Source organism: Branchiostoma belcheri, unplaced genomic scaffold (genome assembly GCF_001625305.1).
Source record: "Branchiostoma belcheri isolate BF01 breed outbred unplaced genomic scaffold, Haploidv18h27 scaffold57, whole genome shotgun sequence".
NCBI lineage: Eukaryota > Metazoa > Chordata > Leptocardii > Amphioxiformes > Branchiostomatidae > Branchiostoma > Branchiostoma belcheri.
Genome location: NW_017804209.1, coordinates 276,531 through 295,724, shown reverse-complemented (window position 1 = coordinate 295,724; position 19,194 = coordinate 276,531). Strand labels below are relative to the sequence as shown.

Genomic DNA, 19,194 nt, shown 5'->3' with positions numbered 1-19,194 from the left:
ACCACGCGACTGGCACACAGGTACAGGTGAGCAGTCCACCGTGCGGCCTTTCTCTGACCTCGTTCTACATTCGGTACGGCTTCGCGATCATACCATCTGCAGACGGAGAGAATCTTAAGTTGTAATAGCATTAATTCGGAGATGACGCCTGTTTTGAGCCCGTCGCAGCTGAAGCGACTGGAGGAACACAAGTACTCGGTGGTCGGTCTCTCCGTGACCGAGAGAATACTGCAGGTACGTGCCGGCGGTCTGTCGGACTGGTCTAGCCTCCGTAGCAGGCTTATAGAACTGGGGGTTTGGTGGTCTTCGGCTGTTTTCTGATTAGCCCAGTTCTACAAACGGGGGTAATTCTACCAGGCCGGCAATGTTGTCTATATGCAATCAGAAAATAGCACATAAAAGCTCCCAAAGACCATGAAGACTCCCAAACCCCCAGTTTTTGGCATGCTATGGAGGCTAGGGCTGGTTGTCGGTGTTCTAGACCCCCTTTCACGGAGTTGTAGCTCATTCTAGTCTTTCGGATGGGACGTACTTTACGACGTTTGTTTACATATGTTTGAGGAGGGCCTCACCTCAAAACAGGTGAAAGACCCCACACTTGTCCCCACCTGTGAGTTAAGTTTCTATCAGTCAAATAAGCAGCTAAATTTGTTTATAAACACAAGAATGTACCTTGCAGACATGGAACAAGTTCAGTACAAAGAAAAAGTAAAACTCAGTTTTACAGACCTGACCAAATACATTGATCGTACGGTCGTAAACTGGAGGCATTTTTGGGATACGTTAAGTAGTACAAAATCCACCTGTCTTGTTATGATCACATAGGATAAGCTGCATTTGGCCCTTCTCGACTGTTGGCTGTTCTGCCACAGCTTGCCTGAAAATCCGACGGCATCAAAACCGTATAGGACTACCTACGACCTATATGACCGGGCTTATAACCGACAGATTACTGAGAAAGCAACAATGACTCTCAAAACTCTTCAGAAACAACAACAAAACATCGATGACCCAGTTTGTTTGACGACCCACATCCCCATGGGACGATTACTTAGTTTAATGCTATGTGTCAAACATTTAATCATCCTTTTGGTAACGATAAAACATCATTCACATCATTCACATATTCCGCTACGTCAGGAATGGAGCTAACGTCTTGTGTTTGTGTGTAAAGGCACGTGCATATCTTAGGCAAGGATAAACTACTGCACACGTGCGTTTCTTGTGCTCCATTAAAAGCCCCCCTCCCACCAAAGCCCTCAGCTGAAACTTGTTGGACGGGTCTGTCGGTAACCTGTCGCTCAGGTCACAACTGCTCTCGCACGACTCAAACACTTCGAGACGAACAAAAACATAAGATTGTTGGAGGATTACTTTTCCCTGTATGATTTTATCTTGTTCGTTCGTTCTTCCATTTGTTCGTTCGTTCGTTCGTTTGTTTGTTTGTTTGCTTGTAAAATAAAGTGTGCTTGGTAAACTACTTAAGGGGAACCATACCAATAGTGCACAGTAGTACTAGGGGCCTAGAAAGGACTAAGTGGTCTGAACGATAATCCACCCATTACCTGGCACAGAGACACATTTACTCTCTTGTCGATAAGTGTGATTGGCGCTTTAGCGTGCTTGAACACCCCCACACCCTCATAAGACGGGGGGGGGGTTCGTATCCAGAATTCTGTCTATTCCTACCAAGCCCTATTGGGTTAGGGTTACAATCAGGTACGGTTACAGATAGTCTTTGTGTACCCAGCAAGAACGTAGATTTGCCCTAGGCACGGTCCTGGGCAGCACGCACCTCGACTGACCAGGGTTATGGTCATAGTGCATGTGCATAAAGCACGGTTCTGGATACAACTGGGTTTAACCAGGTTTACTTGTATCTACTCTTCGTCCGTTTCCGTTAATTCCCACGTCATGTTGTGGAATCTACAGGTCCTATGGTCCTGGCTGGTGGAGAGAGTTCCCCTGTGGGTCGCCCCCAACCTCCTCACTATGGCGGGATTCCTCATCAACGTAGTGACGTCACTACTTCTCATCTACTTCTCACCAACTGCCACGGAGGAGGTGAGGAGACAAAAATCAAAGCTGATAGAGCAAAACAAAAATACAATATTCCCAAATGTGTGTGAGAGAGCGTGTCTGTGTGTGTGTGTGTGTGTCACGGTGTGTGTGTGTTTGTGTGAGTGTGTGTTTGTGTGTGTTTGTGTGTGTTACAGGCCCCAGCCTGGGTGTACATGATCAGCCTGGGTGTACATGTCCTGTGTATGTGTTATTACAGGCTCCACTGGGTGTACATGTCCTGTGTATGTGTTATTACAGGCTCCAGCCTGGGTGTACATGTCGTGTGTATGTGTTATTACAGGCTCCAGCCTGGGTGTACATGTCCTGTACTATGTGTATGTGTTATTACAGGCTCCAGCCTGGGTGTACATGTCCTGTGTGTTATTACAGGCTACAGCCTGGGTGTACATGTCCTGTGCTGTGTATGTGTTATTACAGGCCCCAGCGTGGGTGTACATGTCCTGTGTGTTATTACAGGCCCCAGCCTGGGTGTACATGTCCTGTGTATGTGTTATTACAGACCCCAGCCTGGGTGTACATGATCAGTGTTGGTGTACATGTCCTGTGTATCTGTTATTACAGGCCCCAGCCTGGGTGTACATGTCCTGTGTATGTGTTATTACAGGCCCCAGCCTGGGTGTACATGATCAGCCTGGGTGTACATGCCCTGTGTATCTGTTAATACAGGCCCCCGCCTGGGTGTACATGTCCTGTGTATGTGTTATTACAGGCCCCAGCCTGGGTGTACATGTCCTGTGCTTTAGGCTGGTTCCTGTACCAGTGTCTGGACGGGATGGACGGGAAGCAGGCCCGCCGGACAGGCAGCAGCACGCCGCTGGGGGAACTGTTCGACCACGGCAGCGACGCAGTTTCTACAGGCTAGTAGCAGTTAGTAGTACAAGTAGTAAGAAAAAAGTCCGACCACATGTATACGCCGTGTGATCGACGTACGATCACAAACTTAGAACATTCTTAGAATAGTCCTGCAATTGTCCCGTAACGTTCAGTTATCTTTATGAAAGTTCATCTGTGCTGGTAGTTACAAGTCTAGAGTTAAAACTTTAGATCCAACACCAAAGTTCTCTCACCTAGAGCTTTCAACCCGTGACTCTGGTCTTCCTCGGACAGTAGACTGACTTCTAGGTGAGAGAAGTTTGGTGTTGGATCTAAAGTTTTAACTCTAAACATTCAACTATCATGTTGCAGGAAAATCAGTGTGCTTTAATAGATTCTAATTTCTGGCTGTCGGTTCCGTCACAGCCTGCTTGAAAAGTCTACGACATCAAAATCGTGCGACGGGTCATTGTCCAAAATTGCAAGATTGTCGAGGGGCGTATAATTGCATTAATGTTCATTATCAGCGCGCACAGTCAAGTTTCTAGCCTGTATCTGTTTCTGTCTAGCCGGTATAACCAACCTTAGCTTCGCAGGCACGCGGCGCGGCGGTAGCTGGCTATATCACACCGAACGACTTGTTATACCTAACTCTTGAACGTCTAACTCTTAACATTGTTTAAAACTATCTAATGACAATGCCCCTACAAGCTACTATCTATTTATCTATTTATTGCTGGCCTGTTCAGCCGGGACCAAGCAAGTACAGATTTCTCTCCATAGATCATTATCTAACATAGCATTTTCTAAACAATCAAAGTCAATGCCAGTGTCTTTGACCACGGAGTCATCTCACTTATCAAAGAGCCCTTACTGTTCTAGGTGACAGCCTGTAGCTATAGTTAAACCTTGCCTTCTGTGGTTCCAGTCCTGTTGGCCGTTGCAACCTCCTGTGCGATGACGATCGGCCAGACCCCAGACCTGATGTTCTTCATGTTGTTTCTGACTCTGGTCGTGTTCTACTGCACACACTGGGAGACTTACGTGTCAGGGACCTTGACCTGTGGGCTGTAGGTATCTTATAGTGACTTAGTGTGTTTCTATTCTCTACTTTTCCTTTTTTGATGTAGTTTTAATCAATTAAAAAGGGGGTGCCCGTTACTTATTCAGTAGTAGAGTTTGAATTGTCTAATACATGTTTATAGGAGAATATTTGCCAGGGGAGTTTGGCCACCTTGGGGTCTGACTGGAGCTAGGGAAAGAACCAACGGTCCTTGGACTGACTCCCCTGGCCAATTTTACTCTCTTTTTTGCCAAATGCTACGATCCGTATTCCTGTAGAAGGCCTGGTGGAGGCCAGGTGGGCAGCATATCGGCTGATGGGAGGATAGACTTTTTTTAGCATCAGAGAATAGACCAGCATGGCATTAAGTGAAAAGAAACAGAAACCGAGAAAACTGGTTGTCAGATCATCATTGGTGCCCCAACGGTCTAATTAATAGAATAAATAGATGAGATGACACGGGAGTTTTGTTCTGAGTGCCTGTGGGTTTGTGTATAGTTTTCCTGACAGATTTAAAGTTGATAGGTGTTTGTGGAGGGGGGATTCACAGGTAGAATGGCTGGAAAAGACTTGGCCAAAAGACTTGGAATCTTAATCCGGAGCATGCAGCAATTATGGTCACATTGTGAAATTCAGAACGCAAAGGACCCCATGCTTAATGCACAGAGGCCTGTAATCTCCAATTACTTGCTTTTGGATTGTGGCAGACATTTGATTTGTTTTCGTTTTTCCTCGCAGCATCGATGTAGTTGAAGCGCAGTGTTTCTCCATCATAGTGCAGACTCTCACCGCACTGCTCGGGCCTTCCTTCTGGTACAAGGTAGGGCTACTAGTATTACTTGGAGTCATTAAATTTTTTAAACAGACCTTTGTTCTAGGCCTTTTTCAAAATAACAGGTCGGAAATCCAACGAGCACACTTAGATGAAAACTAATCTTACAGTTGTGTATGAAGACACACATACTGATTTCATACATACCTGATTATTCAATGGTACCGCGTTTACATCATCCTGCATGTGATATACTTCGATAGTCTTGCAAATGTGTCAGGGGCTAATTGTTGAGGCTATTCATGTTCTTGTGGGTATGTCTTTAAATCTTCAGTTCACTAAAATGGGTCGCACTGCCGCGACAATACATTCTACTTCTGGGACTAAAGTATTCTTTTGGGTGGCGCTAAATTGTGCACAGATTATGCCTAATTCTCTCAGTTGTAAAATCGTTGACTTCGAATCTTGTATTTCTTTCGTCTTCACCAGTTCCCCCGGTCTGTTGTACTCGCCACGTTTTTCACCATTGTGTTCCTGTCGGCGTGGAAAGTCGGCGGCAACTTCAGGACTGTCCTGACAGAAAAGGTTGGCACCAACACGACAGGTCTAAACACTGACAATCCCACGCCGCAGGGGGGCAACCAGACTAATGAACAGGTGGCGGCGTTTTGACTTAAAACTGTTTTCCAATCTACATTGATTTACTGGAAGAGGTACTGCATGGTAGTCTCTACCAGACTAAGTACGGGTTTGCCAGGCCGCCTTGTAGCTTTGATTGGCCGCGCAGTTAAAGAAACTACCTCCCGAGGCCGGACTCCCCTGACCAATTTTACTCTCCTTTTTGCCGAATTCTACGGTCCGTATTCCCGTAGAAAGGCCTGGTGGAGGCTAACTGCATGTAGCACATCAGACTCAAATGTACCACGGCTGAACCAAAGAATAAGATATGAATTTCCAGAAAACAACTTTTGATGGGTGGTATAGAGATCGGCGTCGCTTTTGCAATTATAAATGTAAGCTCGCAGAAAAGGTTGGCACCAACGGCAGTGTTAACGCGACGGCGCCAAATGCTGAATCTGCCACATTGCAGGGCGCTAACCAGAAAAGTAACGAAAAGGTGTCGCGGGTTTTTAAGTTATAATTCAAACGGTTCTCATATCTACATCGGAATAATAGCTGGTGCTCTATTGAGTTGCTACCATATTCTAGAATAAGTACATTCAAACTTACTTGACTTAAGCCAAAGAAAAATTGTAATAAATTTTGAATTTCCAGCAAACGAGTTTTTTACGGTTATGACCTTACGAAGCTGGGAAATACGATCATGTAGTGTACAGAACTAAAATAAAGGCAGCTTAGTGCTTTTGCAAAAAAAAAAAACAAAATATTAAACGTATGTAACGTTATAGTTGTAAAGTTCAAGCTTAAAATGTTCCAACACAAGAAGGGAACTCACCATAAGTTTTCGGTCGATCTCGTCAACTTTACACTATGGATTGATGATAAGATGATAAGATAAAATAAATAAATGGATTCTACCAACACAGAGGAGCTAGCTTTCATTCGAAAATTATAACTCGTGGATGATGTTTTACCCTCACAGACCAGCAGAAGTGTACTATCTCCAGGCGTTGCGATCCTGTTCCCCACAGTTCTGGCCTGTATAATCTACATCACCGACTCCACACACCTGTTCCTGAACCACCCCTGTCTCTTCCTGCTCATGTTCGGGCTCGCCATCGCCAAGGTTACTAACAAACTCATCGTAAGTAAAGAGACTCCTTTTACACAAAGTCTTTTATTCAGCCGACGTTTCGGTGACCGTCTGTCACCTTCCTCAGGGTAATTCTGATTGGTTCACATTGCACTGCAGCACAGGTGTCGCTGCTGTAGATGCATTCCCAAACTCAGTGTCTCGGTGTCTTACCAACCTGATGATAATAGTCACGGAAACTCATCGTAAATTTTACGAGGGAACCTAAGCTCCTTGGTTAAACCCACCGATGTTGCCTTGTCTACAATGCTTTCATTTGTATTTTCTCACCAGCACTGCGTTTCTATTATTATTAGTTTATTGCTTGATATAGTAGAAATAGATGCTCTTCTTTCCCCCCCCTGAAATAACAGAGACTTAGCTTTATCATGAAATACAGACAACTAGATTTTGCATTGCTTCTAATGTACGATATGCATCGCTTCACTAATTAGATGTAATTCACACTGATAAAACAATTATTAAAAAAAAACGTCGTAGGCCTTACCTGATATGATAGGAAAACTGTTGTCAGTTTGCATTATACATGTGTACAATGAATTTCATGACAAGGAAGCTATTATTCTTCTAAAATCTAGAGAAAAATATAAGTTTGGGCGATCAGATAAGATAAAATCCAACTGTTTGTAACTGTCACTAATGCTTACTTCCATCTGATCAGGTGGCACACATCACCAAAAGTGAGATGGCCGCGTTGGACTCGTCCATGTTGGGTCCGGGGGTGTTGTTCCTGAGTCACTGCTGCGGTGGCTTCTTCAACCTGCACATCGTGCTCTGGATATGTTTGGTGAGTTAATGTGCATGTAGGAGGAAACTTTATCATTGGTATCATGTTACCGATTTCAGGAAGTTTTAAAAATGCTAGGCGATCGATACTATTCAAGTCTTGTTCCGAAACTGTGTTTGTGACTATGAAGTACATGCAGCTTCTACACATATGCATGCAGCACAAAAATACACACACACGCACACACACAGACACACACACACGCACGCACGCACGCACGCACACACATGCACACACACACATATATACACACACACAAGCGGACGGACACACGCACGCACGCACGCGCAAAAAGTTATCTTCTAGAAAGTCTACAAAATTGACATTTTAACGTACTAGTACCACATTAAAAAAACAACTTTCAGAACTATGTCAATAATTAATTACAATTCTGATACTGGTTTACTAGTTTATCATAATTTAATACCACTTTTATCACTTCTACAGATGTTCGTGACGCTGGACCTGTTGCTGTACTGTGTTCGGGTTTGTGCGGAAATCTGCGCCCATCTCGACATCTACTGTTTCACCATCACCAGTAAACCGTCACAGAGGCGCAGGGAAACGGCGGGTCTATGAGGGTAGAGATACGGGGGATTCCAGATCCCATAGTATGATATTTTACTATGCTATTCTCATGTCGGTCAGTACAAATATAAAAGTCAGCACCATCCACAGATTCTGAAGTAACTCAGGGAATCACCTCAGTTGTGTCTGTCAATTTTTTTCGGACTTTCGGTTCATTGTACTGTTTGCTGTTTATATTTTATTGTACCTAAGCTTCTTGTACCTTCTATAGATATCATTTTTAATTACCTCCATGAAATGTGTCATGGAGGTTATATTTTCAGTTGCGTTTATCTGTCCGTCTGTCCGTCTGTCCGTCTGTCTGTTGGTCAACAAGATAACTCAAGAACGCCTGGATGGATTGGTTTCATACTTGGTGTGTTGGTAGGGTGTGACGAAAACTGGAAATGATGAGATTTTGGTCTCCCTAGTGGCTTCCCTTGGTACTGCAGCGCAACTTCCGGTTTTGATATCTCGCGATCTGGACATGCTAGGGTCATGAAATTTTGATGGAAGGTAGCTCTCGTGCTTGAGAAGAAGTCATATGAGTTTGGGCCCCCTAGCGGCTTGTTCTGGAACTGCAGGGCACTTTCTGGCGAAATGTTTAAAAGCCAATAAGTCCAGACAGGAACAACATATTTTCATTATTTTTGGTGTGTAGGTAGCTGAGAGAGAGATGTACATAATTAAATGCAAATTATGCAAATGAGGACTTTATTTGCATTAATTAATGAGGAAATTCTATAATTACAGTGTTTTACATTATCTCGTGATCTGGACATGCTAGGGTCATGAAATTTTGATGGAAGGTAGCTCTCGTGCTTGGAAAGAAGTCATATGAGTTTGGGCCCCCTAGCGGCTTGTTCTAGAACTGCAGGGCACTTTCTGGCGAAATGTTTAAAAGCCAATAAGTCCAGACAGGAGCAACATATTTTCATTATTTTTGGTGTGTAGGTAGCTGAGAGAGAGATGTACATAATTAAATGTAAATTATGCAAATGAGGACTTTAGTTGCATAATTAATGAGGAAATTCTATAATTACAGTGTTTTACATTATACTATGTAACCTATTGCAGGCGGAACTTCAACAGATACTAATTATGCAAATGATGACCTAATTTTCATAATTAATGTGAAAATTCTATGATTTCGTAATGGTGAATGATGAGAATGTCATACTTGGGACATCTGTAAGTTAATCAAAAGTTAACATACATCACGATGCATATATCATGTTAATGCAGAGGTCATTTGAACAATTAAAGAAGAAATTTACATTTACATATCAAGATCATATTTCATGGAGGTATGAGATCTCGGAATTCTAGTTTACTTTGAAAAGGATTAGACCATATACAATTGCCAAACGGTAGACGAAACGCAGTGAAAGACGGTCGAATCACCAATGTGATGAACCATGAATCATTACTTCATTCAGGGAATAAAATATTGTTCGCAATCTGTTTGTCTCTTTGTCATTTTATTAATTCAGTGTACAAAATGCTTTCTTGAACCAGGTTACCCAGTGGGCAACCTACGGCAAAAATTAGGTTGCCCATCAGAATTTTAGGTTGCCCCACCTACATGTATATAAGTTACTTCTTTCCTCAAATGAAGTAATGTTACATCCATAAGCCTTTGACAATATTTCTAACAACCTTTAGTTAACTGATACTAGTAATAGCCATTAATACCTAAAATTAAAAAGCATCTGCCGGATACATAACTTAAACTTCAGTTAGCACACTGGGCTACCTAGGTTCAAAAATAGGTTGCCCCAAGGCAACCAGGTATTTTGCACGCTGTAATTTCACCCATTGAGTTTGCTTGTTTGGTCAAGAAATGTTCCGAGTGCTAGAAGGAGAGTTATGGAGCTCTGTTAGCTCAGGTGTTCTGTCTAAGTGCCGAGTTGCTTATAACAATTGCTTTAGAATTATTATGAAAGAATGAATGAATGAATGAATGAATGAATGAATGAATGAATGGATGAATGAATGAATGGATGGATGGATGAATGAATGAATGAATGAATGAATGAATGAATGAATGAATGAATGATATGAAGATATCCAAGATTTTGTTTGAGCCTAAAAAAGTTCGTTTGTTTATAAAAGAAATTACTCAAATCGGCCTACAGACCACTTTTCATGAGTACGATTTTAGGGTCGGGTTAGGTTAAGTCTCCCACATCACGATTTGTAGGGTCGGGGTCATGTGTTTGGCAGGATCATGTATATAACAGGATCATATATGACTGGATCATGTGTATGGCTGAATAATATATATGGTTGGATCATGTATTTGGCAAGATAATGTATATGGCAGGATCACATATTTGGCTTGTGTATATGGCAGGATCATTTATATGTCCCGACTGCGTAAATAGAGTTGCATTGTTTATTTCTATAGAGTACAGTACAGTCTGCAGTTCCACTTTTTACCGCTAGACGTTTTACTGACATATTTGATGCCTGTTCAATATTTTCCATTGGGCACTTTTATAGCGCGTTACATAGGAGATCGAGTACATTTTGGTACTAAGTAAGACCACAGGAAAACCAGGACCGTTTGATGCAAAAAACACAAGTTTATTTGCTGCTTACAGATCTATCTTACAAATCTTACAGATATACACAATTACCGCTGATACATAATGTGTTACTAATGTGTTACACATTTATGTATCAGCGGTGATTTTGTATATCTTTGTTACAGACTCTACACTATGTCTTCATAGGATTGCACAGTAGTTACACATATTATGTATCAGTAGCGATTTTGTATATCTGTGTTACAAACTCTACACTATGTCTGTATACAGTCCAGTCCTGTTAGAGACTCTACACTATGTCTTTATAGAATTGCACTCAAGTTACACAGTTATGTACCAGCCGTGATATTGTGTAACAGGCTCTACACTATGTCTATATAGGATTGCAAATGTGCAATCCTATATAGACATAATGTAGAGTCTGTAACACAGATATACAAAATCACCGCTGATACATAATATGTGTAACTAATGTGCAATCCTATATAGACATAGTGTAGAGTCTGTAACACAGATATACAAAATCACCGCTGATACATAAATGTGTAACTAATGTGCAATCCTATATAGACATAATGTAGAGTCTGTAACACAGATATACAAAATCACCGCTGATACATAATATGTGTAACTAATGTGCAATCCTATATAGACATAGTGTAGATTCTGTAACACAGATATACAAAATCACAGCTGATACATAAATGTGTAACTAATGTGCAATCCTATAAAGACATAGTGTGGAGTCTGTAACACAGATATACAAAATCACCGCTGATACATTATAGTCTGTAACACAGATATACAAAATCACAGCTTATACATAATATGTGTAACTAATGTGAAATCCTATACAGACATAGTGTAGGGCCTTCTGTAACAGGTTCAACTAGTGCGTTATAATGTGTCATCATTGTCATGTATATTAGTAGCTGGAAAATACAGTCACAGCGTGGTCATATGCATTGGTCACAACCAGCTGCCCTTCCGGGCCCACAGCCAGGCCGTCTGGCGCAGACCCAGTGCGGATGGAGCGGAGATACTCGCCGTGACGTGTGAATATCTGAACCCTCTGGTTCAAAGGGTGCGCCACGAGGATGTGACCCGAGCTGTCCGTACAGATGCCACGGGCACCCTCTGGCCATGCCCGCGGATCTTCGCCACTTTCCGGACCTCGAAACCTGAACACAAACCTCCCGGACTCGCCAAACACATAGACATAGCCAGTATTCCAGTACGACACAATAATGTTCCCTTCTCCGTCCACAGTGATGTGCTCTGGGCGTATGCGCATGCGTGTCATGGCACTAAATGGATTGCCGAACCTCCGCACCAGAGAGCCGTCCGGACGGAACACCTCAACTTTATTATGGTCTTCAGCGGTCACCAGGATGAGGTTACTAGTATTGCGCATGTCCACCGCAATCCCGCGATAAAGATTGTACCTTGAAAGGTGAAAACCCGCCATGGCGGTCCCGACCGTGCTGTACTGTACAACATGATCATCGTCCCATGGGCTGCATCCACTCCCCACTACCCACAGTGTGCCGTTAGAGTCCACACAAACATCATGTGGGCTCATGTACTCGTCCTCTGTACCCGGTACGACTGTTAGGAAGTGGCGGAGGTAACCCCCCTTCATGCTGTGGACTTGGATTCGCCTGTTGTCTGTATCAGCCACGAATATCTCGTTGCTAGGCGACACCACAACGCCGTGTGGTAAATGAAATTCACCAGGTTCTGATCCATATCCGCCAAAAGTTACCTTACTCTGTTCCACCTCCGCAGTAGTGCAAGATGCCGCCGCTTCCTCAACTTCCGCTTGGAGGCGCTCTTGTGCAGTTGTTTCTGTACCGACATCTTTGTCTCTTCCCTCGTCCCCACTGCCTTTCCTCCGTTCTGCCGTTACCGGCGATTCTTCTCCAACCTTGTCACCAACATTTTCAGGACTCTCTGTAGTACCATCAGTTTCCGCTAGGCGCGACTGTGTAGCTGCATCTGCCTTCTCGACCACCGCCGGCCAGCCTCCCGGCCGCTTCTCTCCCTTGAACTCCTGTGACCAGCAGCCTCCAGGCACGTTCTCTCCCCTGTACTGCTGGAGCGATCCTTCGTCCGTCGTTCCTTTACACCCATGCTCTTGGCCTGCCATCCTGTGATGAAAGGAAAGTGTCAATATTAAGTTTTGAAACGGCATATAAGTACCACAAACAAACAGTTACTCATATTGCAAGCAACTGGATATGATTTTGGAAACAGACGTTTTATATTAGGTAGTGGATACTACAGAAAACGTCTGACGGTTTCCAAAATCATACTCAGTTCATCTTTTTTGGCGTATTAGTATTTTATACCATAGAAGTTTGAACTTCAACGACGTAGATACGGCATATAAGTAGCGCACCAGGTAAATGTTTTGAACCGCAGACTTTGTCCTCATATCTCCCGCGCAAATTAACACTGGTGGTCAGAGTTCACCTCGAATGTCAGTTCCCGAATGTCGGCCTGTTTGTTTCACCCGCCAATAATTAACCAGTCACGCGGACGTGCGGAGGAGAAGTATCACTGATCAAGTCCGATAATTCCTTGGCTCAAATAACGTCAACATATTGATATTTTTCCTCTTATATAGAATATTCAAAGTGCATACTTTGCGTACGTGAAATTAAAGTTTAAAACCACCTTACACATATCCCCCTTTACCCGTCATCATCAGAAGCCATTCATGAGGTAATGTGTCATATTCACCAGCACCCTGTATGTACATGTACCTTCCACATAGGAGAGAACAACTTCTTGAAACCTCCCTTGATACAAAATGGCGTATCCGTCACAAGCACTTTCACAATATAGTAGAAGTCTGAAGGTGTAACAAAAGTATTTTCCAGTACCCCCCTTCCACCTATACCCTTCACAAAGCGTGTAACTCAGAAGTCATTGACGGATTTTGTATGACAACTTTTAAAAGGGAACAACTTCTTGTAATGCCCCTAAATTTGACAATTTAACAAGATGTAACAAAAATATGTTCAAGTCGTTGACCTAAAATGGCGGCCTGACTGAAGTGGCACCTTAAGAACATTTCTCACCTGTAGTGAAGCAGGTTTGACACTCACCTGTGTGACGTCACGGTAAGACGGGTTCCTTAAGACGTAACCAGCGTCAGCCTGCTTCTCCAAGACAAACTTCCTCAGCTGTCTCCTGTCTGCTGACGGAACCTCCGGGAGACGTTGGGAAACAAACTCGGGAGTTCTTGGACTTGGACGGTCGCTGGTTTATGCGTAACGCATTTACTGCGTTGTGAATACTAAAAAAGTCTCATCGTAGATGAGGAACTTACGAGTCAAGTCAACGTAACTTCCCTTTTCCAGAAAATGACGTCATTCGTTTGTGTTAACGGTGCACACACCAATTCTTCCACTGTAACGTTAGTACCCGGAAAAAAGTGACGAAGGGGTTCCGGTGGTACAATGCTCGTAACTATATAATAAATTCAGGAATGCTCATTGTAACATGTACAATTTTTATATTATAAAAGATTTGAATGGATTTCTTTGACGTCCTTCTTCGCACAAATTGACTCCAAGAGCCTTGAAACCAAGTCACTAGGTCATGTCTGTACAACACGGTACCAAAGTTAGTTGACATAGTTCCCGGGCCGCGGTGCATGGCGGGTAAACTACCCGCAGTCATGTGACGTCGGCGTGATTCCAAGATGGCGGATTCTGGCGAAACGTGAACGCGGAAGTGGTCGGTTTTGGCGAATTTTCTCCCAACCGTGGTTCCACATGGGGTGATAGACACACATATCCTACCGCACAGGTCCTAGAAAGGTATGGCACCGAAATTTGGCTTGTAGGACGTTCGTTGATTTAAAAATTGACACTTGGACTATATCGATTTTTTGCTCGCCAACGCCCCCCCCCCCATGGTGTCGTTTAGTTTTACCTCACACCACAAACTGACGTTCACAGCACTGCTAAAAAGTCGTCAGACTTAAGAAATGTTGAGTCTAAAGTAAGAATTATAATAATAAAGGTTTCCTTTACTCGTGTGGGAAGTTTCAGCTTTGTATGTTGTTCCCAACAAACTTGATGAAGTTGAGAAAAAAATTATACGGTCTCTCGTGACAGACACCGGTTACGTTACATAATCATGTCATGATGTATCGTTGTACAGTGATATTACATCTAGGGCTTGCCGCTGATATTCGTAGAAATTGATGATAGTAGTTTGATATGTCACCAGGTACATTGTCATTAGATAGCTTTAAACAATGTCTAGAGTTAGATGTTCAAGGGTTAGGTGTAACAAGTCGATCGGTGTAATGTAGCCAGCTGCCGCCGCACCGCGTGCCTGCGAAGCTGGTGTGTTACACCGAAGGGTCGGTTATACCGGCTATACAGATACAGAAGCTGGTGTGTTACGCCGAAAGGCGGTTATACCGGCTATACAGATACAGAAGCTGGTGTGTATCTCGTGACAGCATGTTTTCTGGTAACCAAAAGTCTACTTTTATTTTGGCAGGAGTTGTATGTAAAGACCCAAACACCGTCCTACATGTAGTAGTTTGAAACTGCTGTGCTGACTAGTAGGTGACTTGGAAATTATTCTTACAGTGCATGATCATGGAACCAGAGCCCGGCCCAGCCCCGACCCCTGGTGTGACCCTTGACCCTAGCTCCAGCACAGCCCTGACCCCAGCCATGACCTATGACCCGGGAGCTCACGTCCTGACCGACCTCAGCTCGATGGAAGACCTGCTGGCTCCGATCAAGACGTCAACAAGAATCAAGGTCAGAATTTCTTCTGATGGAACAGACAGATCTTAAGTTCTTATGAGTACTACTGGACAAAAAATCCCTCTTGAACTTTCATATAACATCCAGGGGGAGAAGTTTCTATGACACTTTCATATGTGTATCATGATGCAACAATAGAAATATGAAATGTGAAAATATCTTACTACAAATACAAATATGTGTACATGTACTTCAAGCAATGTAAGTTTTTAGATCATTTGTTTATGTGTGTGTTTAGTGTATGGCTAAGGAGATACGGGACTGAGAGTAAGTGAGTTATTGAGTGAGTGAGTGTGTTTACAAAATGTATTTGTTTGTTTATTTCCTGTTGTTTTTCCGCAGTACACATGCCTGAGCGTGTCTCGTCGGTTCATCAGCCTGGGGGCCACCACGGGGGGTCTGTACCTGTTCCACAGGGAGAAACTCAAGTGTCTCCAGCTGCTGGCTAACAAGGTACATGTAATGTCATAAGTGAGAATTCCACCTAGTACATATTTACTAAGCCTGTTTTACACAATGTCCTGCTGTCTGTCAGGGACTGATAATGATTAGGTCTCCTCAAGAGGCCAGACACCAACTCAGATACTGTGGAACCAACTTACAAAGCTTTAACAGCTGTCAAAAACTCACTGTGACTGGAACTGGCAGCTATTGACCTCTGGACTGAGTGGCAAATGACGTTTTCAAATCTTGACGTTTTCAAAATCATATCCAGTTGCTTGAGTAACTGTTTTTTGGCGTATCGTATTACCTGGATGTCTAACCTTCATCGACGCGGCAAATGTTATAGACTTACGTGTAATACAATTTTCCCTATCTGGTTTCCCTGTCACTAGGAAGGAGCCATCACGATGGTGACCTCTGCACCTGATGACAACCTTGTTGCCATAGCAACCAGGTGAGCTGTTCCATTGGCTTGTATGCTGGATAAAGTCAAATATATATACAAGTCTGTTTTAAAGATACTGGTGGTCTGGAGGAAATGAGAGTTGACGTTAGAAAATGAGGCTGTCTGATGTGAAGTCTTACAAGTCTTTATGAAGCAAGTTTAAACTGTAATTTCCAACACAAGAAATGGGATTCACCCAAATTTTCGACTGTACAACTCCAGTCTTTGTCAAGGAATGAACAATCCACCGCTTCCGTGACGTCACACAGATAACACACGTGACTCCGTGAGCAGTGGGCCATAGGTTGCAGAAAGTCTGTGGTGCCCCCCGTCTCTGTTGAGGGATGGTTGTAATGTCCTGATGTAGATGGCCTCTTTAATCCCCTGTGCAAAGAAATCCGGTTCTGAGTCCAAGATTTTTACTTTTTCCAGTGAGTCTTACAAGTCTTTACTTTCCTGACGTCTGAGATCTGTGATTGCTTGTACATGTCCCCCCAGTCGAGGTCTGGTGGTGGTTTGGGAGCTGAACATCGAGAGACGAGCGAAGCCGGAGCGGCTGCGCATCTCGCCGGAACACCGTGGGAACACGGTGGTGGCGCTGCAGTGGGACGACAAGTCCTCGCGCCTGTTCGTCGGGGACGACGCGGGGAAGGTGTCGGTCGCAAACGTGCCGTCCTCCGGGAAGGTAGGATTTACTTGGTCTGCATGTCCTCATGTTACCCTGTGGCGTCCACCTCAATGCCACTATTGTCAAATCAGTTGTTGGTTTGCAAGTAACATGGCCAAGCCATCTCCACCTACGAGCACAGAACATAAGTTAAGGTGTATATTCTTGTTTGACATGGTGTTAGGCCAAAAGATTTTGAGAATCCGTCGCAGACATTTGTATATACAGTTTATGCCATCTCCTTCCAGCACTCTGCACCATACAGCAGAACCCTCAGACCATTGCTTTTAAAGATGTTGATTTTGGTTTTGATATGTATAGTTAGTATTTCTCCATACTGGTCTAATACCAGTACATAATTCCACTATCCTGTAAGTACTGGAATTATGTACATACATGTATATATATATATACTGTTGACAGAATGTTTTACATGTTTACGAGTCCCATTTACCCTTTCCACCAGGCGAAGGGGTTCTTCAAAGTTCCCACAGAACTCCTCCTGACGGCAGACTCCAGCGTGGTGCAGCTGGACTTCGCTAACGAACGTCTGATGGTGTCCACTCTAACGAGATGTTACCTGTGTGACACACTCAGGTAAGGATACCTCTTTTCTCTCTTTATATACACCTGTCCACTCTAACAAAGTCTTACCTGGCAGTGTGTGACACGCTCAGGTAAGTACACCTGTCCACTCTAACGTGGTGTTACCTGTGTGACACACTCAGGTATAGACACCTCTTTTCTCTCTTTATACATACCTGTCCACCCTAACAAAGTATTACCTGGCAGTGTGTGACACGCTCAGGTAAGTACACCTGTCCACTCTAACGTGGTGTTACCTGTGTGACACGCTCAGGTAAAGGCTACCTCTTTTCTCTCTTTATACATACCTGTCCACCCTAACAAAGTATTACCTGGCAGTGTGTGACACGCTCAGGTAAGGATACCTGTCCACTCTAACAAAGTATTACCTGGCAGTGTGTGACACGCTCAGGTAAGGATACCTGTCCACTCTAACAAAGTATTACCTGGCAGTGTGTGACACGCTCAGGTAAGGATACCTGTCCACCCTAACAAGGTATTACCTGGCAGTGTGTGACACGCTCAACTTATATATAGAAGCTCTTGCAGACACCTGCAATGTATACTGTGCCCTTAAAAGCTTTTGTCTCTTCTTTCTTGGTCAGAAAGACAATGTGTGATTAATATATTGAGAATACATTTTGATGGACATGAAAGCATGTCTGCAGTTTCATAGATTTTTCTGTAAATCTAAAGTAATTTAGAAGCATCAAATTGCAAACATCAAAAATGAATTTTAAGGGCTGCAATATGTTGGAAACTTTCCTTTGTTTTTCCAGGGAGAAGTTCTGGCACGTAGGGAAGAAGCCGCGAGACGGGAAGTTTGGAGCGTGTTTTTTCCGCACGTCAACCGGCCAGGTTCCCGCCATCTACTCCGCTCGCCCGGGATCCAGGATCTGGGAGGTCAGTACAGCAGGGATTTAGACATAATATAATTATAAAATCTTACAAAGTTAGAAATAAGTTGCCCTATTCATTTATAGTATACCTTCATGTTAAACATTGTTGGTAAGACGTCAATGGTAAAACTGATTTTTTTTTAGTCTTCATCTATCAGGAATTCCAGAGCATATACTTGATTGAAGGGAAACAGACTGAGGCACATGTACCACATGTACAGTGACTGCTTACTCACAGTCCTGTATGATTGGTTTCCAGGCCTTTTGTAAAAGATTCTAATGATATAATATATTAGAATCTTTAAGTCAGATTTTTCTTCTCTCATCAAGTTGATTTTGAGGGAAACAGAGACATCTGTATCTGTATCTGTATAGCCGGTATAACCGCCTTTCGGCGTAACACACCAGCTTCGCAGGCACGCGGCGCGGCGGCAGCTGGCTATATTACACCAATTGACTTGTTACACCTAACCCTTGAACTTCTAGCTCTAGACATTGTTTAAAGCTATCTATTGACAATGCCCCTACTGTACTTGGTGACAGTGAGTTCCACTCTGCGATAGTTCTAGGAAAGAATGAATTCTTGAACACCTCAATCCTTGGTTGATAACTCTGGTACTTGAATGCGTGGCTATTTCTTGTTCTCTTCTGGGCTGGTATTAAGTACTTAGTAGTTGGGACATCCACCAGTTTATTAGTCATTTTGTACATCATGCATAGTCTAGACATCTTTCTTCTGTCTTCCAGTGAGGTCCACTGTAGGTTTCTTTTCATTTCCGTGGCACTAGCACCTCTTACATAGTTGTTCATACAGAATCTTGCAGCTTGATTCTGTACCCTTTCCAATTTGTCTTTGTCTTTCTTTGTATATGGATCCCATCATGTCGCAGCGTATTCTGTGGTACATGTACATGTACCACATGTACCATTCACCATTCCCCATAA

The 19,194-nt window shown here is 43.3% G+C and overlaps 2 protein-coding genes across 2 annotated transcripts in view; one reads left to right on the top strand and one right to left on the bottom strand.

Annotated features, from left to right (window-relative positions):
- LOC109481621 overlaps positions 1-19,194 on the top strand; it is a 41,136-nt gene continuing 21,942 nt past the window's right edge. The window contains exons 1-16 of the mRNA XM_019784200.1: positions 1-251; positions 826-830; positions 1,933-2,064; positions 2,500-2,507; positions 2,792-2,939; positions 3,824-3,965; positions 4,697-4,778; positions 5,220-5,315; positions 6,334-6,495; positions 7,166-7,291; positions 7,739-7,845; positions 15,095-15,203; positions 15,552-15,662; positions 16,046-16,107; positions 16,597-16,783; positions 17,232-17,362. Coding sequence (XP_019639759.1) covers positions 142-251; positions 826-830; positions 1,933-2,064; positions 2,500-2,507; positions 2,792-2,939; positions 3,824-3,965; positions 4,697-4,778; positions 5,220-5,315; positions 6,334-6,495; positions 7,166-7,291; positions 7,739-7,845; positions 15,095-15,203; positions 15,552-15,662; positions 16,046-16,107; positions 16,597-16,783; positions 17,232-17,362 — 1,718 coding nt within the window. The 5' untranslated portion in view covers positions 1-141. The remainder of the gene's footprint in view (positions 252-825; positions 831-1,932; positions 2,065-2,499; positions 2,508-2,791; positions 2,940-3,823; positions 3,966-4,696; positions 4,779-5,219; positions 5,316-6,333; positions 6,496-7,165; positions 7,292-7,738; positions 7,846-15,094; positions 15,204-15,551; positions 15,663-16,045; positions 16,108-16,596; positions 16,784-17,231; positions 17,363-19,194) is intronic.
- On the bottom strand, positions 10,808-13,742 carry LOC109481691 (E3 ubiquitin-protein ligase TRIM71-like). Its single transcript, XM_019784278.1, has 2 exons — positions 13,524-13,742; positions 10,808-12,560 (listed from the first exon to the last, which is right to left on the bottom strand). Exon 2 carries the CDS (start codon positions 12,557-12,559, stop codon positions 11,336-11,338), a length of 1,224 nt encoding a protein of 407 aa, XP_019639837.1. The 5' UTR covers position 12,560; positions 13,524-13,742; the 3' UTR covers positions 10,808-11,335.